The sequence below is a fragment of the Leucoraja erinacea genome, unplaced genomic scaffold (assembly GCF_028641065.1).
Source record: "Leucoraja erinacea ecotype New England unplaced genomic scaffold, Leri_hhj_1 Leri_273S, whole genome shotgun sequence".
Taxonomy (NCBI): domain Eukaryota; kingdom Metazoa; phylum Chordata; class Chondrichthyes; order Rajiformes; family Rajidae; genus Leucoraja; species Leucoraja erinaceus.
In genome coordinates this window covers 91,862-119,319 of record NW_026576174.1, presented here as the reverse complement: position 1 = coordinate 119,319, position 27,458 = coordinate 91,862, and the positions used below count along the sequence as shown (strand labels likewise).

General features: G+C 46.7%; 1 protein-coding gene across 2 annotated transcripts in view; it reads right to left on the bottom strand.

The window, feature by feature from the left end:
* The window catches only part of LOC129693383 (NACHT, LRR and PYD domains-containing protein 3-like), a 45,166-nt gene that overhangs the window by 17,319 nt on the left and 389 nt on the right, over positions 1 to 27,458 (bottom strand). Inside the window, exon 2 of one of the 2 annotated variants that reach the window (XM_055630216.1) lies at positions 25,398 to 25,490. In XM_055630216.1, the coding sequence (XP_055486191.1) occupies positions 25,398 to 25,458 (61 nt within the window). In that variant the 5' untranslated portion in view covers positions 25,459 to 25,490. Of the gene's footprint in view, positions 1 to 25,397; positions 25,498 to 27,458 lie in introns of those variants that run through there. The other variant, XM_055630215.1, reaches the window with a different exon arrangement.

Here is a 27,458-nt window from a genome sequence, read left to right as displayed (position 1 = left end):
CCTAATTTGAGGAAGGACATCCTTGTGATTGAGGCAGTGCAGCGTAGATTCACGAGATTGATTCCTGGGATGGCGGGACAATCATATGAGGAAAGATTGAAAAGACTAGGTTTGTATTCACTGGAGTTTAGAATGATGAGGGGCGATCTTATAGAAACATATAAAATTATATGGCAGTGCATGTCGGCACAAACGATATCGGAAAGAAGGGGATGAATATTCTGCAGCGTGACTTTAGAGAGCTCGGAAAAATGTTGAAAAGCAGGACCTCCAGGGTTGTTATCTCCGGTTTGCTTCCAGTTCCCCGTGCTGGCGAGAGCAGGAACAGGGAGATACAGGACCTGAACGTGTGGCTGAGGAACTGGTGCACGGGGCAGGGATTTAGATTCTTAGATCACTGGGATCTGTTTTGGGGTAAGGGGGAACTGTACAAAAGGGACAGATTGCATCTTAACAGGTGTGGGACCAGCATTCTGGCAGGCAGGTTTGCCACTGCTACACGGGTGGCTTTAAACTGAATAAGGGGGGTGGGGTGTTGAATGGGACAGTGGAGGATGGAGTTAAAGGGAAAGGGTTTCTTAAATGTGTGAGCGTAGAGACCGAAGGGTGTAAAATGAGGGTAGAAGAAATAGGTAGCAAGGTGAAAAGTAAAAGTGGCAGGCAGACAAAACCAGGGCAAAAATCAAAAAGGGCCACTTTTCAACATAATTGTATAAGGGGTAAGAGTGTTGTAAAAACAAGCCTGAAGGCTTTGTGTCTCAATGCAAGGAGCATTCGTAATAAGGTGGATGACTTGAATGTGCAGATAGCTATTAATGACTATGATATAGTTGGGATCACGGAGACATGGCTCCAGGGTGACCAAGGCTGGGAGCTGAACATCCAGGGATATTCAATATTCAGGAGGGATAGACAGAAAGGAAAAGGAGGTGGGGTAGCGTTACTGATTAGAGAGGGGATTAATGCAATGGAAAGGAAGGACATTAGTTTGGAGGATGTGGAATCGGTATGGGTAGAGCTGCAAAACACTAAGGGGCAGAAAACGCTGGTGGGTGTTGTGTACAGGCCACCTAACAGTAGTAGTGAAGTTGGAGATGGTATCAAACAGGAAATTAGAAATGCGTGCGACAAAGGCAAAACGGTTATAATGGGTGACTTCAATCTACATATAGATTGGGTGAATCAAATTGGCAGGGGTGCTGAGGAAGAGGATTTCTTGGAATGTATGCGGGATAGTTATCTAAATCAACATGTAGAGGAACCAACGAGAGAGCAGGCTATTTTAGACTGGGTATTCAGTAATGAGGAAGGGTTAGTTAGCAATCTTGTTGTACGTGCCCCCTTGGGCAAGAGTGACCATAATATGGTTGAGTTCTTCATTTGGATGGAGAGTGACATTGTTAATTCAGAAACAATGGTTCTGAACTTAAAGAAAGGTAACTTTGAGGGTATGAGACGTGAATTGGCCAAGATTGACTGGCAATTAATTCTAAAAGGGTTGACGGTGGATATGCAATGGAAGACATTTAAAGACTGTGTGGATGAACTACAAAAATTGTTCATCCCAGTTTGGCAAAAGAATAAATCAGGGAAGGTAGTACATCCATGGATAACAAGGGAAATCAGGGATAGTATCAAAGCTAAGGATGATGCGTACAAATTAGCCAGAAAAAGCAGCATACCGGAGGACTGGGAGAAATGCAAAGACCACCAGGACAAAGGGCTTAATTAGGAAAGGAAAAATAGATTATGAAAGAAAACTGGCAGGGAACATAAAAACTGACTGCAAAAGTTTTTATAGATATGTGAAAAGAAAGAGATTAGTTAAAACAAATGTAGGTCCCTTGCAGTCAGAAACAGGTGAGTTGATCATGGGGAACAAGGATATGGCGGACCAATTGAATAACTACTTTGGTTCCGTCTTCACTAAGGAAGGCATAAATAATTTGCCGGAAATAGCAGGGGACCGCGGGTCAAAGGAGTTGGAGGAATTGAGTGAAATCCAGGTTAGCCGGGAAGTGGTGTTGGGTAAATTGAATGGATTAAAGGCCGATAAATCCCCAGGGCCAGATAGGCTGCATCCCAGAGTACTTAAGGAAGTAGCTCCAGAAATAGTGGATGCATTAGTAATAATCTTTCAAAACTCTTTAGATTCTGGAGTAGTTCCTGAAGATTGGCGGGTAGCAAACGTAACCCCACTTTTTAAGAAGGGAGGGAGAGAGAAAATGGGGAATTACAGACCAGTTAGTCTAACATCGGTAGTGGGGAAACTGCTAGAGTCAGTTATTAAAGATGGGATAGCAGCACATTTGGAAAGTGGTGAAATCATTGGACAAAGTCAGCATGGATTTACGAAAGGTAAATCATGTCTGACGAATCTTATAGAATTTTTCGAGGATGTAACTAGTAGCGTGGATAGGGGAGAACCAGTGGATGTGTTATATCTGGACTTCCAGAAGGCTTTCGACAAGGTCCCACATAAGAGATAAGTATACAAACTTAAAGCACAAGGCATTGGGGGTTCAGTATTGATGTGGATAGAGAACTGGCTGGCAAACAGGAAGCAAAGAGTAGGAGTAAACGGGTCCTTTTCACAATGGCAGGCAGTGACTAGTGGGGTACCCCAAGGCTCAGTACTGGGACCCCAGCTATTTACAATATATATTAATGATCTGGATGAGGGAATTGAAGGCAATATCTCCAAGTTTGCGGATGACACTCAGCTGGGGGGCAGTGTTAGCTGTGAGGAGGATGCTAGGAGACTGCAGGGTGACTTGAATAGGCTGGGTGAGTGGGCAAATGTTTGGCAGATGCAGTATAATGTGGATAAATGTGAGGTTATCCATTTTGGTGGCAAAAACAGGAAAGCAGACTATTATCTAAATGGTGGCCGATTGGGAAAGGGGGAGATGCAGCGAGACCTGGGTGTCATGGTACACCAGTCATTGAAGGTAGGCATGCAGGTGCAGCAGGCAGTAAAGAAAACGAATGGTATGTTAGCTTTCATTGCAAAAGGATTTGAGTATAGGAGCAGAGAGGTTCTACTGCAGTTGTACAGGGTCTTGGTGAGACCACACCTGGAGTATTGCGTACAGTTTTGGTCTCCAAATCTGAGGAAGGACATTATTGCCATAGAGGGAGTGCAGAGACGGTTCACCAGACTGATTCCTGGGATGTCAGGACTGTCTTATGAAGAAAGACTGGATAGACTTGGTTTATACTCTCTAGAGTTTAGAAGATTGAGAGGGGATCTTATAGAAACTTACAAAATTCTTAAGGGGTTGGACAGGCTAGATGCAGGAAGATTGTTCCCGATGTTAGGGAAGTCCAGGACAAGGGGTCACAGCTTAATGATAAAGGGGAAATCCTTTAAAACCGAGATGAGAAGAACTTTTTTCACACAGAGAGTGGTGAATCTCTGGAACTCTCTGCCACAGAGGGTAGTTGAGGCCAGTTCATTGGCTATATTTAAGAGGGAGTTAGATGTGGCCCTTGTGGCTAAGGGGATCAGGGGGTATGGAGAGAAGGCAGGTACGGGATACTGAGTTGGATGATCAGCCATGATCATATTGAATGGCGGTGCAGGCTCGAAGGGCCGAATGGCCTACTCCTGCACCTAATTTCTATGTTTCTATGTTTCTATAAAAGGACTGGACAAGCTAGATGCAGGAAAAATGTTCCCAATGTTGGGCTAGTCCAGAACCAGGGGCCAGTCTTAAAATAAAGGGGAAGTCATTTAAGACTGTGAGAAAAACAAATTTCACCCAGAGTTGTGAATTTATGGAATTCCCTTTCACAGAGGGCAGTGGAGGCCAAGTCACTGGATAGATTTAAGAGAGTTAGATAAAGTTCTAGGGGCTAGTGGAGTCAAGGGATATGAGGAGAAGGTAGGCACAGGTTATTGATAGGGGACGATCAGCCATGATCACAATGAATGGCGGTGCTGGATCAAAGGGCCGAATGGCCTCCCCCTACACCTATTTTCTATGTTTCTACAGCGCCTTCAAGGTAGGCAGAGTCGTACCACGGGCCACAAAGATGGGTGAGGAGTGGGAGGTCGGTTCACAGGAACTGCACCAGAACATCGAACTCGCGGGCGAATCGGATTTGGACTTTGAAAATGGCGATGCCTGCATGCGTAATATGTGCTTTAAAAATTTCACTGTGCAGTTACATATTGAACTACTGAACTGTTGAACAAACATCTGTTCCTCTCGGCATCCAGCTCTCCAACTGATTCATCCTCAACATATTATTCTTTGCTATCTTGCAGACATTCTCTATTATCATAGCTGAAAGATACAATTCAGCATTAAATGGCACTACTTCTGGTCCTGAACTATCCCAGCTGTGGACATGTGATCTCTCCCTACCTTTAAACAACCTCTAGCATCTAAATCAAACGTATTTGTTTATCTTACCGTTGTGTGTGATCTGCCCAAGTACAAATAACTACCATTTGTTACCAGTGTAATAAAAACAAAGTGCATTTACTTTATTGATTAAATTAATGAATGCAGATGTTCTGACTGTGACTCTATTTATATGTTCTCTGTTGTTTTTAAATTATTGTTTGTAACTGTGGAACTGTGCTGCTGCCTGTCTTGGCCAGGACTCTCTTGTAAAAGAGATTTTTAATCTCAATGAGACTTCTCCTGGTTAAATAAAGGTTAAATTAAAAAAAAGAAAAAGAAAACAGTGGAAGTGTAATGGTGGACGATCCAACACATCAAGTGTTGGTTGCAACTTTATACAAGTGTGTGTGATGGATGTGCAGCGTGAATCTCCAACACATCCAATGACAAAACGCAGCAGCAGCAGCAGCTGTTGCTCAACATGACTTTTCTGCTTCAAACTATCACTGGGACACATTTACTCACAACAATAAATTCAATGTGCTGCTGACAGACAAAAATAAATCTAATTTAATAGGGAATAACCCAAGTCTCGCACCAAGATTAGACCCATCCACTGGGGAGCGGCGGACAAAATATTCACCGATGGGTTGATGACAATCTGCTGTCGTCGCTCCCCGGCCCTGAGTCTCCCCGCCCGGATAGCGGGACCCCGCTCCCTGGCCTGGACAGTGGTTCCTCTCCTCTCCTCTTCCCGTTCCCCCAGCCCGTGGACTCCCTCTCATCTCCCCCGCCGCGGCCACAACCCGCCGCCACTGCAACACATCGGTCGCCAGGAAGGAAGGAAGTGCCGCCCATACGGTGACTTGCCAGACTGTGCACATGCGCACTGCGTCATCATGGCGGGGGCGGGGCCGAGTCCATCACCAGGAACTAAATTAAATGAACCAGAAATTAAACAAACCCGCAGATGCTACAAATCTGAAATAATGACCCGCAGATCCTACAAATATGGAATAAAGAGGTCCGAAATCAAACCACAGATGCTGCAGGTCTAAAACCAAACAGATGCTGCAGGTTTTAAATCAATCCGAACCCCCCCCCCCCCCCTCAAGTTCCCATTTAGGTTGCACACCACCTTTACTTTAAAATATCGATGGGTCCAAATGGTGAACTCTCTCCACCAACAGAACATGTCACGTGTCATGGGTGGAATTGGCTGCTCACAACTTCTGCTCAAATAAAACAAATGCTGTTCCGACACGTAAACATAACTCAAACATTTACCACACATTTCTAATTCGAAGAAAGGTTAAAATCGGGCTGTTAGGTGGTTAATTGGAATAAGTTTGGAAATTATGAACTGTATTTGGAACTTAGATAAATTATTGGAAAGACTAAATTTCACTAGAGCATCAATTTAGGTGTATAGAGTAATGAGATGAGGGATGAAATGAGGAGAACCAGTTTCCCTGAGTAACAGGGTAGCACGGTGATACAGGGATTAGACGAAATATTGTAGACCTGGTGAAACGTTTCTCCCACCACAGATCTGGAACTCAGCCAAAATTATCTTTGAAGAAACTTGTAACTAAAATGTGTGCTTGAAGACTGGTTACCAGAAGGTGGGATCTGACCGATGAACTCTTGCACAACCGACAAAGACACTGTGGGTCAAATAATTGACTTCCTCTGTCCTCAAAGTATTGAAACCGCAAATGACCAACGGTACCTGGAGGATGGAGGTACCACTGGTAGACAGAGTGATGAAAACAGGAATCCCAAGCACATTTACACTGGGTGGAGCTGGGCAGCCCTGCATTGTTCCACTGTTCCTCAGAGTCAGAAACAAGTCACCCCAGAAACACACCGACCACCACCCCAGTCACAGATTCTGACCCCTGGATCTGGACTCTTCACACAGGAGAAAAACCAGGGGTCAAGAGTGTTAAATTCTCACATGTACAATGGAACAATTAAATGCTTACACGCAGCATAACATAACACCCGGCATACATCCAATCTATGGACATTTCATTCAGGTCACCGTTCATTCATCGGTCTCACTTCACACGGCAACACCAGTCTGATGAAACTTGATGCAATATTAATCCTTATTTATGTCAATAAATGTTATCTAATACTCTTGGTGCTGCTGCAGCAAAGCTTCATGTTAATTGTATAATAGTACGAAAAACATTCACACAATACAGCATTGCTGCTTCATTGTCTGCTGGTGAGGATGGCCTCACATTTCCTACAGTCACCTCATCAGGCACCATGATGTCACCCACACACCCTGCTGAGCCCTCTTCACCCTCCACACCCAATCCTCACTATCCTGAGCCCTCTCTTCACTCTCCTCACCTAATCTCCATCCTACTGAACCATAGGATCTTTGCTCTCAATGTCCTCCACATCCCACCCCCTCTCCCAAACCCTCTCTGCATCCAACAAACCCCGGCCCCATCCTGGTTTGGACCCTTCTTCGTCTTCTTCTTTGGAGTTTTACGGCAGCCGGCATCCGCAATGTTGCATTGCTGCCACCTTCTGGCTTCATTCCACAGTACTCATGTCTTTATATTAGACCCTTTTTATAAGCCCAGATGCCCTCAAGAAATCAAACAACTTTATTCCTTTTTCTTTCCCTCCACACTCTAGAATGTTCTTTACTGATATTTCTGTCAATCCAATTTTCCTCATTTCGATAATCATAAATCCTCTTTCTGTCTCATATCTCCTAAATGCAACTAGGGCATGCTGAACTGTTTCTGGTTGTCAAGTCAAACTGAAATGAAAGAACAGGTGCAGAAAAACGCCACATTGAAATCACGAGACAATGATTAAAGTGGGCGGAACCCCAGCCTGCCGAGTTCTGCCCGGGGCTTTCAAAAGGGCACACAGCACCAGAAGCCAGGGAAGAAGATGGAAGAGAATTGCGGGCGGCAAATCCTGAACAGTAAATCAAAAGGACTGTCCGAAAAGACTGCCGCGATAGCCAGAAAAGGCAAGCAGGACTGATTTTCTACAGACCCGATTGGCAGCCGGTAAGGACTGAACTCTAAATGAACTGAGCCGAACTCTAAATGAACTGAGCCAAAGACTGCACCCCCAGAGACTCTGTTTAACCCTTTAATATCTGAGAAATTTGTCTGGCTAATGTGTTGATTGAGAAAGTTTGAAATATTGGTGGTGTTTGTTAACCAAGATGACAGAGTGATGATAGTGTTTGTTGTCTATGTAAAGGGCATCCTGCTTCATCGTGGGGTTAAGGGCTAATGTGAGCTAATTTCTAATGCTTATATGCTATGTGTGGTGTTAGTTTAAATAATTGCATTTAAAAAAATATGATAAAATGTGTTATAGAACAGTAAAGATTCATATGATGTTAAACTAAAAAATTGGTAACAGTAGTGGGCATTATCTGTATTTTTCATTTAATGAAATGTGAAAATTATTTAAAAAAACAAAATGGCTGCTATGAGTTGGAATGTTAGATACATGTAATTTTCTGTTATTTATATTTGGTTACAGTAATGTGTATATTTTCTGCCTTCTTGTCTAAAGATTTTTCACCTGGTAAAGACTAAAACTGCTAAAGACTGATCTGCCAAAATAAAAAGGAGGAGAAAATAAAAAAGGTGGAAAAGAAATGTTTAGTCTGAGTGAATCCAGTTCATCATTTCGGGGTAGATAAATCAAATCCCTTTCAAGCGGGGAATCTGCAAAAACATTAGAAGACTTGACACTGGTTGATGACATTCCTCACACAGCCCAGTAGGGTGTTTCCCCAATATTTTTTATGTGCTGTTCAGGTGAGTGTGTCCTATCCTCAATTTTGTTAATACTACCTGTTCCCTCCTGTTCCCCCCTCTTCTTGCTGTAATGCCCACTCTGTTTTGTAGCGAATAGAGGTGTCTCCCCTTTGTCTCCTGTTCCCAGTATTGTGCCATTCCCGATTTATTTTCTTCCACACAATGTGTTTTCCTTCAGATTTGGATAGTTGTAAGTTTACCTCTATGTTTCTTTTTTTTACAGCCTCCTTTGCCAATTTATCCACCTTTTCATTCCCTAGAACACCAATGTGTGCTGGGACCCACAACAAAGTCACGTCACTGCCCCTCCTTGTCACTTGGCTTAATAGTAGCAGGATTTCATAAACTAAGTCAGGCCACCTATGGGATGCACCAGACCCAATACTCTGGATTGCAGATAATGAGTCGCTACATATTACTACTTTACATGGTTGCACCTGTTCCATCCACCGAACTGCCATCAAAATAGCGTACAGTTCCACTGTATATACTGTCAAATAGTTGTTTGTTCTTTTGTAAAGCTCAACGTTCATCCCCTGGACTACCAGAGCCGCCCCTGTTGTTTCAGCTACTGGATCCTTTGATCCATCTGTGAAAATTAAGAGGTGTTCCCTGTATCTATTATCTATATGGCTATGATATTCTGTCTTTAGGTCTGAATTTTCGTTCCTCCTTTTTGCCTCCCATATCTCCAGATCAACTTTTGGGATATTCAGTAACCATATTGGCAGATGGCCACAATACTGCAGGACAGAACTCTTTGTCCTCTACTCCCATGTCCCTTGCCACAACTCCTCCAACCCAGCCGAAGCTTCCAGAGTGAGCCACCCCTCTCCCCCAGCACTCCTGTACTACTGCTAAAGACTGATCTGCCAAAATAAAAAGGAGGAGAAAATAAAAAAGGTGGAAAAGAAATGTTTAGTCTGAGTGAATCCAGTTCATCATTTCGGGGTAGATAAATCAAATCCCTTTCAAGCTGGGAAGGAGTCCTCGCCCCCCACTGATGACCCCTTTTCCCGTCTCCAACGAACCCCCTCCTCGTGGAACCCCCCTCGTGGCCAATTTCCGGCTTTAGAACTTTTTATCAATAACTGCCGTCGCGACATCAACCGCCTCAACTTCTCCACTCCCCTGTCTCACTCCAATCTCTCACCACATGAACGTTCTGCCATCGACTCACTCCGCAACAACCCAGATTTGGTTATCAAACCCGCTGACAAGGGAGGTGCCGTGGTAGTCTGGCGCGCCGATCTCTACAAAGCTGAGGCCACGCGCCAACTATCGGACACCTCCTCCTACTTACCCCTGGACCATGACCCCACTGACGAGCACCAGGCCACCATCTCCAGCACCATCACCAACTTCATCCACTCCAATGCCCTACCCGACCGAGCCTCCAACCTCATCGTTCCCCAGCCCCGCACAGCCCGATTTTACCTTCTCCCTAAAATCCACAAACCTGATTGTCCCGGAAGACCCATTGTCTCCGCCTGTTCGTGCCCCACCAAACTCATTTCCAAATACCTTGACTCCATCCTATCACCCTTGGTTAAATCCCTCCCAACCTATGTTCAAGACACCTCAGACACTCTCCGTCATCTCCGCGCATTCAATTCTCTAGGCCCTCACCCCCTCATCTTTACCATGGACGTCCAATCACTATACACCTCCATCCCCCACCACGATGGTCTCACAGCCCTCCGGTTCTTCCTCGACCAGAGAAGCAACCCATACCCAGCCACTGACACTCTCCTCCGCCTAGCGGAGCTGGTCCTTACCCTCAATAACTTCACGTTCGACTCCTCCCACTTCCTCCAAATACAAGGCGTAGCTATGGGCACACGCATGGGCCCCAGCTATGCCTGCCTATTTGTAGGTTACGTCGAGCAATCCTTGTTCAATACATACCAGGGCCCCATCCCCGACCTCTACCTCCGCTACATCGACGACTGCTTTGGTGCCACCTCCTGCACCCGCACACAACTGACTGACTTCATCCACTTCACCACTAACTTCCATCCGGCACTCAAATACACCTGGACCATTTCCGACACTTCCCTACCATTCCTTGACCTCACTATCTCCATTGCAGGTGATAGACTTCTAACCGACATACACTATAAACCCACTGACTCCCATGGCTATCTGGACTACACTTCTTCCCACCCTGCTTCCTGTAAGGACTCCATCCCCTACTCCCAATTCCTCCGTCTACGCCGCATCTGCTCCACGGATGAGGCGTTCCACACCAGGACATCTGAAATGTCCTCGCTATTCAGGGAACGGGGGTTCCCCTCCTCCACCATAAATGAGGCTCGCACCAGGGTCTCTTCCATACCCCGCAACACTGTTCTCTCTCCCCATCCCCGCACTCGCAACAAGGGCCGAGTCCCCCTAGTCCTCACCTTTCACCCCACCAGCCGTCACATACAAAAAGTAATCCTCCGTCAGTTTCGCCACCTCCAACGTGACCCCACTACTCGCCACATCTTCCCATCTCCCCCCATATCTGCCTTCCGCAAAGACCGCTCCCTCCATAACTCCCTTGTCAATTCTTCCCTTCCCTCTCGGTCCACCCCTTCCCCGGGCACTTTCCCTTGCAACCGCAAGAGATGCAACACTTGTCCCTTTACCTCACCCCGCGACTCCGTTCAAGGACCCAAGCAATCGTTCCAGGTGCGACAGAGGTTTACCTGCATCTCTTCCAACCTCATCTATTGCGTCCGCTGCTCTAGATGTCAGCAGATCTATATCGGTGAGACCAAGCGGAGGTTGGGCGATCGTTTCGCCGAACACCTCCGCTCGGTCCGCAATAACCAAGCTGACGATCTCTCTGTCCTGGGTCTCCTCCATGGCCACAGCGAGCAGCACCGGAAATTGGAGGAACAGCACCTCATATTCCGTTTGGGGAGTCTGCACCCCGGGGGCATGAACATCGAATTCTCCCAATTTTGTTAGTCCTTGCTGTCTCCTCCCCTTCCTCAGCCCCCCTGCTGTCTCCTCCCATCCCTCAGCCTTCTGGCTACTCCTCCTTTTCCCTTTCTTGTCCCCACCCACCCCCGCCTCCGATCAGTCTGAAGAAGGGTTTCGGCCCGAAACGTTGCCTATTTCCTTCGCTCCATAGATGCTGCTGCACCCGCTGAGTTTCTCCAGCTTTTTTGTGTAACCTTCGATTCTCCAGCATCTGCAGTTCCCTCTTTAACTCCTGTACTACCTGTTTTGTTGGGTGGTTCTCTCCATGACCCTTAAGGCTTAGCCAGTAATTAGCCATTAGTTGTCTGCGGCGCAGTCTCAACGGCATCTCCCCAGTTTCCACCTGTATTGCACATGAAGGTGACATCCGCACACCTCCTATACAGACTCTTAGAGCTTCCACTTGGACTTTGTCCAACTCGGACAACACTGACTTAGATGCTGACCCATAAGCTTTACTGCCATACTCTAGTCTGGATCTGATCAGTGATACATAAATACGTTTAAGAGATAATATATCTGCTCCCCACCTGCCAAGCATCTAATTACATTGATGGTTTTTTTGCATTTTTCAATTATTTTTGTAATGTGGACCCTCCATGTTAATCTGGAGTCAAAATGAACCCCCAGAACGGAAATCTTTTACTCTTTTCAAATTGTTGCCGTATAGTTTTAACTGGCCATCCTCTTTAATTTTCTTCCTTATGAAAACCATTGTCTTTGTCTTCTTTATAGAGAATTTAAAACCCCATTTCACTCCCCACTCTTCCACCTGGGCTATCCCTTGCTGTACTTTTTCCACGATAAAATCTATATTCCTCCCCCTTCTCCATAGGCTGTCATCATCTGCAAAGAGCGATCGCCCCATCTCTGGTTGAATGTTTGGAAATATATCATTGATTATGACTGAGAATAGGATCGGGCTTATCGCACTTCCCTGGGGAGTTCCATTCTCGACTACACATTTACTAGAGATGTCTGACCCTATTTTAACTTGGATACTTCTACCGTTGATAAAATCCATTATCCAGTTAAAAATATTTCCTCCTACTCCCATTAAATGGAGCTTTATTAGAAGACCTTCTCTCCACAACATTTCGTAAGCCTTCTCTACATCAAAAAATACGGTAACTACAGATTCTTTTTTGACTTGTGCTTTCCTTATATCATCTTCCAAGCACAGAACTGGATCATTAGTACCTCTCCCTTTTCTAAAGCCACTCTGATAATTAGCCACTATACCGTTTTCTTCCATTAGATGCATTAATCTTTCATTTACCATTCTTTCCATCAGTTTACACATGTGTGCTGTTAAAGCTATAGGTCTATAATTTACTGGATTACTTGCATCTTTCCCTGGTTTCCTAATAGGCACAATGATTGCTTCCTTCCACCTATCCAGTATTCGCCCATCTTCCCACACCTTGTTATATCGTGCAAGTATATTTTGTAGTCCCTCCTCACTTAGATGCTTTATCATTATGTAACAAATATCATCCTTCCCTGTGGCTGAGTTCTTACACTTGGCCAGAACTCTCTTTAGCTCCCCCAAATTAAATGGAATATTGTACTTGTCCTCTGTGATGCCTTTCCTTTGTAAGGCCTCAACATTTTCCTCTCTTGTTCTTTCCCTACCTCTTCTTCCTTCATCTGATACGTTGTGGGAGCTGTGAACCCTGCTAAAAGTGTTAACCATTAGTTCTGCTTTGCCTTTATTTGAGACTACAGTTTGATCTCCATTTGTTAGGATAGGATAACTCCACTCCCTTTTATCACCTTCCATTTTTTTAATCATCCCCCATATCTCCCCTACCTGTGCTGTGCTTCCAATTGAATCACAATACTTCCTCCAATATGCTCTTTTTGTTTGTCTTATAGTCCTCCTTACAATTGCCTGAGCCTGTTTGTAATTAATCATGTGTTGGTAGTTATGAGTTCTTTATAATAATCTGAATGCTCTATTTCTATTCGCCACCACCTCTTTACACTTATTGTCTGACCACGGCACAGCTTTCCTTTTTGATCTCCCTTTACTTTTAGGTATGGAAACTAATGAAATAATAATATTGACCACCACTGCTCTGCCGATGACACTCAAATCTATGTAGCGCTATCACCAAATGACTATCGCCTCATAGATCTGCTGTGCCTGTGCATTGAGCAAGTCAAAGACTGGGTGTGCCAAAATTTCCTCCAACTAAATAAGGACAAAACTGAGATAATTGTTTTTGGTGCTAAAAAAGAAAGGCTTAATGTAACCCAACACCTTCACACTCTGTCCCTGAAAACTTCTAACAAAGCCAGAAATCTTGGGGTTATTATGGATTCAGATTTACATTTCGACAGTCACATCAAATCAGTAACAAAATCGGCCTACTATCACCTCAAAAACGTAGCAAGATTAAGAGGTCTCATGTCAGCTCAAGACTTAGAAAAACTTGTACATGGCTTTATTACTAGTACAGGTGCACAACCTTTTATCCGAAGATCCAAATAACGAAAACCTCCGAATAGCAACATTTTTTTGGTCCTTGAAGAAAGGTCCTTGAAAACGTTCACCGAGGGCGGCCCGCAGAGGTGACAGCGGAACCTCCGGTCGGTCCTCGAAGAAAGGGGAACTAAATCCCCATTCATAAAAGAGAAGGTGAGGGTATATTGCGCGGGAAGGTTAATAATTGACAATATGCTGCTACCTGCCAGCTGCGTTAAAAAGTTCCTACGGTAGACTCACGATACACAGTGTATCGTGAGTCTTGCGTGGGAACCTTTTAACTCAGTGTGCAGGCAGCAGTAGATTGTCGCTCCCTTCAGTTTCACCCCACCTACACCCCTCTGCTTCCCGGCCATGTGTGTGACCCCTTCCCTCCCCTCTCCAGCTCCCCGCTCATTGCACCGGCGCGGGGGCTTTGTACTGTCTTCACGTCGCGATGCTAGCAGCGCAGTGCAGTCACCAGAGACGTCAGGACCAACGGAACACCGACCCCCAGGCCCACTGCAAGCACGGAGATCCCAGATCAGCAACTCCAGCCCAGCCCCGTTCCAACTCCAGAGGAACACTCATGGGCAGAAGCTGATGGTGTGCAAGGGGTATGTCTTGTTCTTGGGGTGGCGCAGCTCGGGCTGTGGGCGAACTGCCACGTCGCCGTAGCGGCCCATCGGGGAGCGGATTCCTCTGGAGTTGGAGGGGGAGGGGGTATTGTGCTGTTTGATCGCCCCCTACTATTCCAGGGACAGGGAGACAGGACGTTCACCGAGCGCGGCCCGCAGAGGTGACAGCGGAACCTCCGGTCGGTCCTCGAAGAAAGGGGAACTAAATCCCCATCCGTAAAAGAGAAGGTGAGAGTATATTGCTCGGGAGGGTTAATAATTGACAATATGCTGCTACCTGCCAGCTGTTAAAAAGTTCCCACGGTAGACACGATACACAGTGTATCGTGAGTCTTGCGTGGGAACTTTCTAACTCAGCGTGCAGGCAGCAGCAGATTGTCGCTCCCTTCAGTTTCACCCCACCTACACCCCTCTGCTTCCCGGCCATGTGTGTGACCCCATCCCTCCCCTCTCCAGCTCCCCGCTCATTGCACCGGCGCGGGGGCTTTGCACTGTCTTCACGTCGGCGATGGCAGCCAGCAGGCTAGTGCAGTCACCGGAGACGTCAGGACCAATTGGACGTCGACCACCAGGCCCACCGCAAGCACGGAGAACCCAGAGACCCACAGCCAACAGCAGCCCAGCCCAGCCCAGCTCCAACTACAGAGGAACCTGCGTTGCGGATGACGGGGCGCAGCTCGGGGCGTCGTAGGGGCCCATCGGGGAGCGGGTTCCTGTTGGTCCTGACGTCTCCAGCCACCTGCTATCCTCCGGGAACTGTACCGCCCTTGCAGGAGAGTGGGGTTGTTTGCAGTTGCAGAGGGAGGGGGCAAGGGCGGTACAGTTCCCAGTCTCAGCTCCAGTCCAGGGGGGTGGCCGGAGACGTCAGAACCAACGGGACAGCGACCCCCAGGCCCACTGCAAGCACGGAGATCCCAGAGACCCACAGCCAGCAGCAACTCCAGCCCAGCCCCGCTCCAACTCCAGAGGAACACGTAGGGGCAGAAGCTGATGGTGTGCAAGGTGCGTCTTGTTCTTGGGGTGGCGCAGCTCGGGCTGTGGGCAAACTGCCACTTGTCGCCGTAGCGGCCCATCGGGGAGCGGATTCCTCTGGAGTTGGAGGGGGAGGGGGGTATTGTGCTGTTTGATCGCCCCCTGCTATCCCAGGGACAGGGAGACACAGCGGCGTTTTAGACTGGTGGGCAATCACTTCCAAAGTTCTGCCGACACAGTCAGTACACCTCTCCTACACTGCATTTCATACAAACATTTATTCTGCATGAAAAAACGACATTGAAGACTCAAACTCGCGACCGAGTAACTGCCGGGATCAAGGCGCAAACTCGCGACCTTGCGGATATGAGCCGAGCACTCTACCACTGAGCCAGCCATTAAAATCTACGCTAAAAAAATTCCATTCCGAAGACCGACAAATTCTGAATTACGAAAAGTGTCTGGGCCCAAGGCTGTCGGATAAAAGGTTGTGCACCTGTAGCTAGATTATTGTAACGGTCTCCTTGCAGGTCTTCCAAAAAAACCTGTCAGGCAGCTACAGCTTGTTCAGAACGCTGTTGCTAGAGTTCTAACAAAGACCAAAACATTTGAACACATTACACCAATTCTTAAATCCTTACATTGGCTCCCTGTATGTCAGAGAATTGATTTCAAAATCCTGCTGCTCACCTATAAATCACTACATGGTTTAGGACCAAAGTATATCACTGACATGCTGCCACGATATAAGCCTTCTAGACCGCTAAGATCTTCATAAACCAATCTGTTAGTGATTCCCAGAGTAAATACAAAACATGGGAAAGCAGGATTTAGTTACTATGCAACAAATAGCTGGAATAAACTTCCTGAAGATTTAAGACTTGCCTCAACTTTGACCACTTTTAAAACAAGACTGAAAACTTTTATGTTTACTTTAGCTTTCAGCTAAATCTTAACTACATTGCACTTTTAACTTTTGCACTTTTTATAATGCATTTTTAATTTTGCTTTTCTTTTCTTTTAATTCTTCTATTTTATTTCATTTTATTATTTCATTTTATTGTACGACATGTTTTTATGTGAAGCACTTTGAGTCTGCCTCGTGTATGAAATGTGCTATATAAATAAAGTTGCCTTGCTGTTGCATTTATTACTCCTGCTATAAATATAACCAGGTTTTTCTTTTCTTTCCATATACTTTTTTCTTTTATTGTCTCCATTATGCCCACATCTTGCTCCCTCCTGATCCTTCTTTCATTCATCTGTTTTGTAGGGCCAGCCCTCTTTGCTGCCTCGGCATAGGAGACCTTTTCCTTCACTCTTATGTTTTGTACTTCAGCTTTGCGTTTCATCACCTCACAGCCCCAATAAGCCACACTATGCTCTCCTCCACAATTACAGCACTTTGGTCTGACCCCCTCTCCACGCTGACCATATTCATGGTCCCCACTACACATTGCGCATTTCCTCTCCCCCTTGCACATTTTAGCTATATGTAGGTATGTTGCAAAGCCTACCTGAAGCGTCGCTGAAAATCTGTCCCAGCCCGTGTGCGCGATTTTGACGCCGTTTAGAGGGGGGCGGGTTTAAAACGCGATTTTCACTAGGCTGTTCCAATCGAAGATGTTCAGCCTAGTAAATCATTAACGAAAAATCGCTGAAAGACCCCGTCGCAAAAGGTATTATTAGTTTTTATGGCCTTGTATAATAGTTAAAAAATCACTCTCTAAACCCGCGACCTCACGCAACCACAGGGCCGCATGGAGCTGTATACAGAAGGTATGTAGCTTATTTTTACATTAAAAAGGGCTTCTTAAGAACCCTTTATACAAAGTTTACTATTGCGAGTAGCTCATTTTTGGCTCTTTATATCCCGCAGTATTTTTCTGGTCATTTGAGGGCACAAATCTACGGCAATGTGAACGTTCTAAACCAGCGCGTTCACAGGAACCCACTAAAAAGGTGATTTAAAATGGACTTTAATTTACAGCAATTGAACACTAAATTCCTTCCATTTGACCTATAAATTAATGCAAATGAGATTGAAAAATCATGTTTTATTGTGAATTATTTATGAATATTATTTGGACACTTAGGCTATTTAAAAATGTTAATCATTTATTAAGAAATGGATAGATGTTTAGATCTAGTAAATGAAGTTTGAAATTAGCTACACTTGGGTAACTAACTAATTATATGCTTTAATTTCAGGTCATCCAAGTAAGATTATTTTATATTTGTTTCAGAATGGTTCAATCTACGATAACTGAAAATTTCATTCAGTTCTCTTAATTTTTAAGAAGGTTATGGGCTTTTGACTGCACACAATCACAGCTTTTTTGTTATGTCCATAGAAAATCAAAAGGGAACAAGATGCTAATTTCCGAGTATGAAAATGGCCATAACTTTTTAAATACGTGAGATATGAAAGTGAATTAGGTGTCAAATTAAACTTCTTTTTATGCTTTATCTGATGGGATAAATTACAGACTTGGGTTTTTAAATCTCAAAATTTTGTAACATTGCTACTATATGCCCAAATTTCTGACATTTGAAGCACCTCATTGGTTTGGGTACGTACTCTCTTACGCTATATCACATGAATCCAAAATGGACCACTTTTGGAAGGGATTCTGTCTTGAATTCGACCAGGACGGACTCAGTTGCCTCTTTCTTTGCTCCTTTGGTCATGCTTTTGGCACTCATAATTAATTCACATTTCTTCCTGAGTTCCTGAACCAGTTCACTCATATTGACTTTGAGAGGGATTCCATAGATAACCTATTTACACCCTGCTGTCCTCCGTTCTCCCACTCTCACTACTTTGATTATTTTGGTTTTGTCAATCTTGGTCATCTCCATTGCCTTTCCATCCTCCAGCACTCTTGCATACTTTACTTCCCCAACCTGGGCCCTGACTATTTTTGTCAGCTTCAATCTTCTTTACTCCTCCTTTAAACCTCACCACTACATTTAACGAAATTTCCTTTTCTGGTTCCTTGTCTTCACTCTCCGATCCACCAGTATTGTTTTTCCTTCTTTTACTGCTGCTCTTCCTGGGACTACCCCGTGCTCCCACGGTTTCCCACTCCTCAACACTTTCTTCGTTATCCTCTCTTCCACTGGCCTCCATACCACTAGACCCACTCTCTCCCTGCTCTCCTATCATTTTGTAACAGCAGGGAATAGTGCCAGAGCACCTTTTACCGGACCTATACAGGCTGTCGGCCGATACCCCGATACCTCTCTGCGACTTCCAAATGATTCCACCAAGGAACCCCTGACATCTGCCCGCGCCGAGCTCCGCTTGTCGGGGGGGGGGGGGGGGGGGGGGGGGGGCCTGCGGGGGTACATGCCCCCTCGCTGCACCATCGAGAGCATCCTTACCACCTGCATCACAGTATGGTATGGCAACTGCTCTGTCTCCGACCGGAAGGCATTGCAGAGGGTGGTGAAAATTGCCCAACGCATCACCGGTTCCACGCTCCCCTCCATTGAGTCTGTCCAAAGCAAGCGCTGTCTGCGGAGGGGCGCTCAGCATCGCCAAGGACTGCTCTCACCCCAACCATGGACTGTTTACCCTCCTACCATCCGGGAAGCGCTACAGGTCTCTCCGTTGCCGAACCAGCAGGTCGAGGAACAGCTTCTTCCCGGCGGCTGTCACTCTACTCAACAACGTACCTCGGTGACTGCCAATCACCCCCCCCCCCGGACACTTATTATTATTTATTCAAATCGTTTGCTATGTCGCTCTTCCCGGGAGATGCTAAATGCATTTCGTTGTCTCTGTACTGTACACTGACAATGACAATTAAACTTGAATCTGAATCTGACGGGCCCGACTCCACCATTGGCTGATACCAGTGACGGACACCGCCGGCAGCCAATGGGAACCGAGGGGCGGGCGCGACCTGCACTGACGGTTGGAGGGTCAGGTGACCGGTGATGGCGCGCGCGCGCGGCCGTTAAACCGTCCCCGCGCGAGCCAAGCCGCGCCTGCGTGATGCGCACGCGCATACGGCGCGCCCCCGGGCGGTGACGTAGCGGGAGGAGCGGTGACGAAGCTGCCCGATGATTGACAGCGGATGGGGGCGGACCCCTTCGGCGCGGCACCAGCCTGAATCCCGGCTCAGCTCAGCCGGTACCCGCGCCCCTCCCCCTCCCCGGTCACTCAGTGCGACCCCTCCCCCCCCCCCCCCCCCTCACCCTCAGTGTGTCAGGTTCAACCCCCACCCCGCCTCACCTCACTCAGTGCGACAGGTTCAACCCCCACCCCGCCTCACCTCACCTCACTCAGTGTGTCAGTTTCAATCCCCACCCCGCCTCACCTCACTCAGTGTGTCAGGTTCAAACCCCACCCCCCCCCGCCTCACCTCACTCAGTGTGTCAGGTTCAATCCCCACCCCGCCTCACCTCACCTCACTCAGTGTGTCAGGTTAAATCCCCACCCCGCCTCACTCTCACTCAGTGTGTCCTCCCCACCCCGCCTCACCTCACTCAGTGTGTCAGGTTCAATCCCCACCCCGCCTCACCTCACCTCACTCAGTGTGTCAGGTTCAATCCCCACCCCGCCTCACCTCCTCCTCAGTGTGTCAGGTTCAATCACCCCACCCCGCCTCACCTCACTCAGTGTGTCAGGTTCAACCCCCACCCCGCCTCACCTCACTCAGTGTGTCAGGTTCAATCCCCACCCCGCCTCACCTCCTCGTCAGGTTCAATCCCCACCCCCGCCTCACCTCACCACTCAGTGTGTCAGGTTAAATCCCCCCCCCGCCTCACCTCACCTCAGTGTGTCAGGTTAAATCCCCCACCCCGCCTCACCTCACTCAGTGTGTCAGGTTCAATCCCCACCCCGCCTCACCTCACTCAGTGTGTCAGGTTCAATCCCCCCCCCGCCTCACCTCACTCAGTGTGTCAGGTTCAATCCCACCCCGCCTCACCTCACCTCACTCAGTGCGGCAGGTTCAATCCCCACCCCCCCCGCCTCACCTCACCTCACTCAGTGCGACAGGTTCAACCCCCCCCCACCCCGCCTCACCGCACCTCACCTCAGTGTGTCAGGTTCAATCCCCACCCCGCCTCACCTCACCTCACTCAGTGCGGCAGGTTCAATCCCCACCCCGCCTCACCTCACCTCCTCATTGCGGCAGCTTCAATCCCCACCCCGCCTCCCTCACCTCAGTGTGTCAGGTTCAATCCCCACCCCGCCCTCACCTCACTCAGTGCGGTAGGTTCAATCCCCACCCCCGCCTCACCTCACTCAGTGCGGTAGGTTCAATCCCCACCCCACCCCGCCCTCACCTCACTCAGTGTGTCAGGTTCAATCCCCACCCCGCCTCACCTCACCTCACCTCAGTGCGGCAGGTTCAATCCCCACCCCGCCTCACCTCACCTCACCCAGTGCGGCAAGTTCTGAAAACGAGACATCAAAGGGAGTAGTGATCAAGGAAAATGTAGAAGAGATCATTGTTAATTGGGAGAAGTTGACAACGAAACATACAGTGATAAAATGTAATCATGGGGACAGTCAGACAGGTCGGAGAACGGGGGGGGGGGGGGGGGGGGGAGACGTGGTGAGGGAGAGATAGAGGGACAGCAAAGGTTGCATAGTTAGAGAAGGCAATATTCATAATGCTGGGGTGTAAGCCGTCCAAGCCAAATATCAGGTGCTGTTCCTCCAATTTGCGCTGGTCCTCACTCTAACAGTGGAGGAGGCCAAGGAGAGAAAGGTCAGTAACTCAGCGGGACAGGCAGTAATTCTGGAGAGAAGGAATGGATGATGTTTCGGGTCAAGACCCTTCTTCAGACTTCTAATCTGCCTTGTCGAGTTACACTATTAATTTAATTTACTTGTCTAAGGCTTTTATTCAACCATATTAATCAGCAGAGAAGTTGGCCCCTCGGCCGAACAAGGGTATCCCACCATTGAATAAGAACACAGCTGATCTGATTATAACCTCTCTCCTAACGGCTCACATGGCTCTTTGCCTCATTTCTTATAAACAATATATGCAATTGTGCCTTCAGCAAACTCAAATTCACCATCAGCCTTTGAAGAATAGAGTTGGTAAAAACACACAATTAGTAAGTGAAACAAAAAAAAACATGAATCTCTGCCTGAAACACAATTGAAGATAAATAAACAGGAGTGAGCTCCACTTGTTTGGTGTCCTTATTTTGGAACAGAGCCCTCTAGTTCTGCCATTCTCTCAACCCCATTCTCCTGCCTTCTCTCCACAACCTTTTGGTCTCCCAATTTGAGGAAGGACATCCTTGTGATTGAGGCAGGATGGCGCCTGTCGGCAGCAGCCTCTGCCGTCCGTCTGTCTTTTTTTTTTCTTTTTTGTCCTGTTCAGTGTATGTTTTGGTTGTAGTTTATATATTATTCTTAGCTTGACACACGCACTAATCAAGAAACTGGCAAGCTCCGCCTTAAAAATATCCAGACTTGGGCTCCACAGGCGGCTGTGGCAATGAATCCAAAAGATTCACCACCCTCTGGCTCAAGAAATTGCTCACCATCTCCATTCTAAAGGTACATCTTATTCTGAAACCGTGACCTCTGGTACTAGACTCTCCCACTGGTGGAGATATCCTCTCCACATCCACTCTATCTAGGCCTTTCACTATTTGATGGGGTGTGGAGGGTGCAGAGAGGATTCATGAGAATGGAGGGGATGTAGAGAGGGTTCAGGAGAGTGGAGAGGGTGCAGAGAGGGTTCAGGTGGGCAGGGCTGGGGTGTGGAGGGTGCAGAGCGGAACAGGGGAGTAGAGAGAGTGCAGAGAGAGTTCAGGAAGGTGGGGACAGTGTGGATGGGTGTTGCAAATAGTGAAAATCTAACGTGCTGAAGCGAGCTGGATGACGTCACAACGCCTCTGCTCCTCGCGGCTAGCTGCGCAAAGGTTTCAACATGCAGCCTGTTGGCCACTCTATTCCACTGCGAGTTACGTGGCCCAGCCGCCCTCCCCTCCCCCCAGCTCTGGATTGAAGCCGCTAAACACGTGCTCAAGTCGTGCTCCGCTGGGCTCCTTGAAATTCTACAACACGGTGGGCGCGGACAAGTGGGGCCGAAAAGATGACCTCCTCTCCGTGTCCCCCGCCCTTTTGTCTGTCACGCTGTTGGGTGGGCTTCCCCTCGAGGGCTTCCCCTCTCTCTCTCTCTCTCTCTCTCCAACCACCCCCCTCTCTTTCTCTCTCTCTCTCCACCCTCTCTCTCTCTGCCCTCACTCTCTACCCACCCTCCCTCCCCAGACATGCCTGCGAGTTGGGGGCTATGCGTCAGTAGATAGGGCGGTTATGGGGTAAAAGGAGCAAATGAATAATATTAATATAATATCAAGGGGGGCAGTTAGTGTGTGCGGGCCATAGTTAGTGTGTGTGTGGGGGGGGGTGGTTAGTGTGTGTGTGATGCGCCATGCCGTCCCCCACAACCACCCCCCTGTAACCGTGTGTTGAAAGGACAGGACCCAACTAGGTCTAGTCCAATAAAAAATTTGGATGCTTGTTACTTTGAGATAATCTGTGAATTTTGTTCCAAGTATTCCTGATTTTGGCTTTTCAGTTATCTGCCAAAATTCTGATCCGTTGACTAAATATTTCTACTGCCACAACTGGATTTGTATCAGTATTTGTCAATGATTAGTCAACATGTTGGGCGGAGTAATGACATTTCAAGTTTAATCCTGATGTGGGCAAGTTGACGCATGTTGGAGGGATGAATAAAGCCAGGATATTCACCATGAATTGCAAGGGCTTTGAGACCCCTGAGAAACACCGTACAAATCCATAGATCCCTAAAGTCAGCAGCACACCAAGACAGCATTGAACATTCTTGTTATTAGCTGCAGTATTGAATGCAAGTGCAAGGAGACCTTGATACAAATTTATAGGCAGCTAATTAAGCCTTAAGTTGGAGGAGGGTGTGCAATTCTGATCTTCATACTGTGGGAAGGATGCCTATGAACTAGAGACAATACAGAGGAGATTCATCAGGATATTGCTCAGAAATGAATATTTCAATTATCAGCCGACTGGAGTGATTTAAGTCGTCTTCCTTGAAGCTGGGGCGGACAGGCAGTGATCCAGAAGTACAGAATACTGTGAGAAAAATAGTTTTCTCCATGGTAGAGATGGCTAACACCAGAGGGCATCGATTTAATGCGGGGACCTTGAGGTTTAGAGCAAGATCTTTCAGGAAGAATCTTTCAGCAGTGATGGCTGCAGTCTGGAACACGCTGCCTGAGGTGGTGTTGGAGGCAGGTACACTGTCACAACATTGTAGGAGCAGCTGGATGTTCATTCGAACTGTAAATCGATAGTAAACAACAGATCAAGTGCTCAGAAATAGGATTGGTGTAGAGAAAATGCCAGGGGGCAGATGTGTCAAAGGCTCAAAGACAATTCCTGCATCCGCCCACCTGTGACCGATGTCCCTGTAGATGTCAACTCTCTGGGCTCAGCCCCTTCCCTATTCCCACTTCCGTGTGAGCTTCATATCTTGCATCAGGTGCACATGCACAGTCAGGGCATCATCAGGGCATACAGTGGCTTGCAAAAGTATTCATACCCCTTAAAATTTTCCACATTTTGTCACGTTACAACCACAAATGTAAATGTATTTTATTGGGATTTTATGTGATAGACCAGCACAAAGTGGCGCATAATTGTGAAGTGGAAGGAAAATGATACATGGTTTTCAAATGTTTTTACAAATAAAAGTGTGGCGTGCAAAAGTAGTCAGCCCCCTTTACTCTGATACCCCTAAATAAAATACAGTGCAACCAATTGCCTTCAGCAGTCACCTAATTAGTAAATAGAGTCCACTTGTGTGTAATCTAATCTCAGTATAAATACAGCTGTTCTGTGAAGGCCTCAGAGGTTTGTTAGAAAACATTAGTGAACAAACAGCATCATGAAGCCCATGGAACACACCAGAGAGGTGATGGATAAAGTTGTGGAGAAGTTTAAAGCAGGGTTAGGTTATAAAAAAATATCTCAAACTTTGAACATCTCACGGAGTACTGTTCAATCCATTATCTGAAAATGGAAAGAGTATGGCACAACTGCAAACCTACCAATACATGGCCGTCCACCTAAACTGATGGGCCGGGCAAGGAGAGCATTGATCAGAGATGCAGCCAAGAGGCCCATGGTAACTCTGGAGGAGCTGCAGAGATCCACAGCTCAGGTGGGAGAATCTGTCCACAGGACAACTATTAGTCGTGCACTCCACGAATCGGGCCTTTATGGAAGATTGGCAAGAAGAAAGTAATTGTTGAAAAAAAGCCATAAGAAGTCCCGTTTGCAGTTTGCCACAAGCCATGTGGGGGACACAGCAAACATGTGGAGGAAGGTGCTCTGGTAAGATGAGACCAAAATTGAAGTTTTTGGCCTAAATGCAAAACGCTATGTGTGGCGGAAAACTAACACTGCACATCACCCTGAACACACCATCCCCACTGTGAAACATGGTGGTGGCAGCATTATGCTGTGGGGATGCTTTTCTTCAGCAGGGACAGGGAAGCTGGTCAGAGTTGATGGGAAGATGGATGGAGCCAAATACAGGGCAATCTTGGAAGAAAACCTGTTAGAGTCTGCAAAAGACTTGAGATTGGGGCGGAGGTTCACCTTCCAGCAAGACAACGACCCTAAACATACAGCCAGAGCTTCAATGGCATGGTTTAGATCAAAGCATATTCATGTGTTAGAATGGCCCAGTCAAAGTCCAGACCTAAATCCAATTGAGAATCTCTGGCAAGACTTGAAAATTGCTGTTCACAGACGCTCTCCATCCAATCTGACTGAGCTTGAGCTATTTTGCAAAGAAGAATGGGCAAACATTTCAGTCTCTAGATGTGCAAGCTGGTAGAGACATACCCCAAAAGACTTGCAGCTATAATTGCAGCGAAAGGTGGTTCTACAAAGTATTGACTCAGGGGGGCAGAATACTTTTGCACGCCACACTTTTCAGCTTTTTATTTGTAAATAAATTTGAAAACCATGTATCATTTTCCTTCCACTTCACAATTATGCACACCTTTGTGTTGGTCTATCACATAAAATCCCAATAAAATACATTTACATTTGTGGTTGTAACGTGACAAAATGTGGAAAAGTTCAAGGGGTATGAATACTTTTGCAAGCCACTGTATATGTCACAGAAGGCTCACAAACCTTTTTGTTCCTTTGATGTAGAGGCCACTGAATCACCTCCCCTGTCATCACCTTCATTCATGATGTCCACAGGCGTTCACAAACTCGGTAGCTCTGGAATGAACAATATTAATAGAACCATCAGGTGACAATTGAATGTGAAGGAAGATATTGCCTTGTGAACCAACAAACAGCATTACAGTGCAGCGGAGATGTGGAAAACACCCCATCCAAACAAGATGGTAACCCCTGTAAATTAGCAAACAATAAAAGCAGGAGTAGATCACCTAGCTCTTCACGTCTGACCTGTCATCCATAAGACTTTGTCTGATCTATCCAAGGCAGCAATTCATCATCTGTGCCAGATGCCTGAAGCTTTCAAACCCCCTGATCACCGTATCACTATTCCAGACCAAACATGGTCAATCCCCAACATCCACCTCACCTGTTTGGAGGCTTCAACTCACAGGGAAAGAGGAAACATACACACTGATGGGGAATTACTGTCACACTCTGCTGCCCCTATTCTTCCCACAACCCTGCCATCCAGGACAAAAGCTTCCACACCACCATGTTACCCAGTGCCAAATTCCCCACTAGTTGGAACGAGGAATAAACCATTTCATGGGCCAACTGCAAACGTCCCAACTCTGCTGGAAACTGTAGTCCCCACTGCTCCCATGGCACAATCCACCACATCCCTGCAGTTCCCATTCCAGAATAGAAGGATTATATCCCAGGCCTGGACTCTGCAGGGTCTCCATGATGTCAGGTGATGTCTGCAGTACCACCACCTGTCCCACTTCACAGGAGAATCATCCATCTCATCTTTACAGGACGCTGCCCAAACCCGCCCAAAGGTTTATTGGACCACGTTACCAGGAGGGAGCTGGAGACGTCAGGCGCTTGGAGTGGCCCAATAGGAGGGTGAAGGAGAGTCTGAAGAAAGGTTACGGCCTGAAACGTTGCCTATTTCCTTCGCTCCATAGATGCTGCTGCACCTGCTAAGTCTCTCCAGCACTTTTATCTACCTTCAATTTTCCAGCATCTGCAGTTCCTTCTTAAACAATAGGAGGGTGAACTGGGTTCATGCCTACAGCCTTATGCCTTCAAGGTAGGTGGAGTAGCCCCGCGGAACACAAAGATGGGTGAGGAGAGGGAGGCCAGTTCACAGGAACTGCACCCGGACATCGAGCTCGTGTGCAGATCGGATTTGGACTTTGAAAATGGCGATGCCGACATGTGCTAAAAGAATTTCACTGTGGAGTTGCATATTAAACTACTGAACTGTTGACCAAACATCTGTTCCTCTCAGCACTCAGCTCTCCAACTGATTCATCCTCAACAAACAGAGATAATCCTTTGCTATCTTGCAGACATTCTCTATTATCATAGCTGAAAGATACAATTCTACATTAAATGGTACTACTGGTCCTGAACTATCCCAGCTGTGGACAGGTGATCTCTCTCTACCTTTAATTAACCTCTAGCATCTAAAACAAACATATTTGGTTACCTTTCCGTTGTGTGGGATCGGGTCAAGCACAAATCATTACAATTTTTCCGACAGTGTAATAAAGACAACGTGCATTTCCTTTATTGATAAAAATAGTAAACACTGAAAGTGGAAAGTGCAATGGTGGATGATCCATTATCAGAACTGGGACTGTAATCAAATGCTGCTCAATCTGCTGAGTGTTTCCAGCATGGCAGCATTTTATCTTATTCCTCAGATCTTCTGGAATAACAATGTTTCTTTAAATTTCCATGCCCCCAAAAAAGTTACAAAAGTCACGTGTCATCCTGGTCAATAGATTTGTGTAAATGCCATACCTCCACTCATATACCCGACAGACAGTTCCAACTGGTTAGTTCTCATTTCATTATTCAAATATGTACAAAATGCCTTCCATGCTACAAATCCTCAGAGTATATTTTCCTCTTGTTACCATTCTGCTGCACCGTCTCCTGGGATCACTCTCTCCGCTGTGACCAGAGGCTGATAAAAACGAGCAACACTCCTTTACTATGGCAAGAGGAAGTTGCTGGCTTGGCCAAAAATAAATGAAAACTGGAATAACA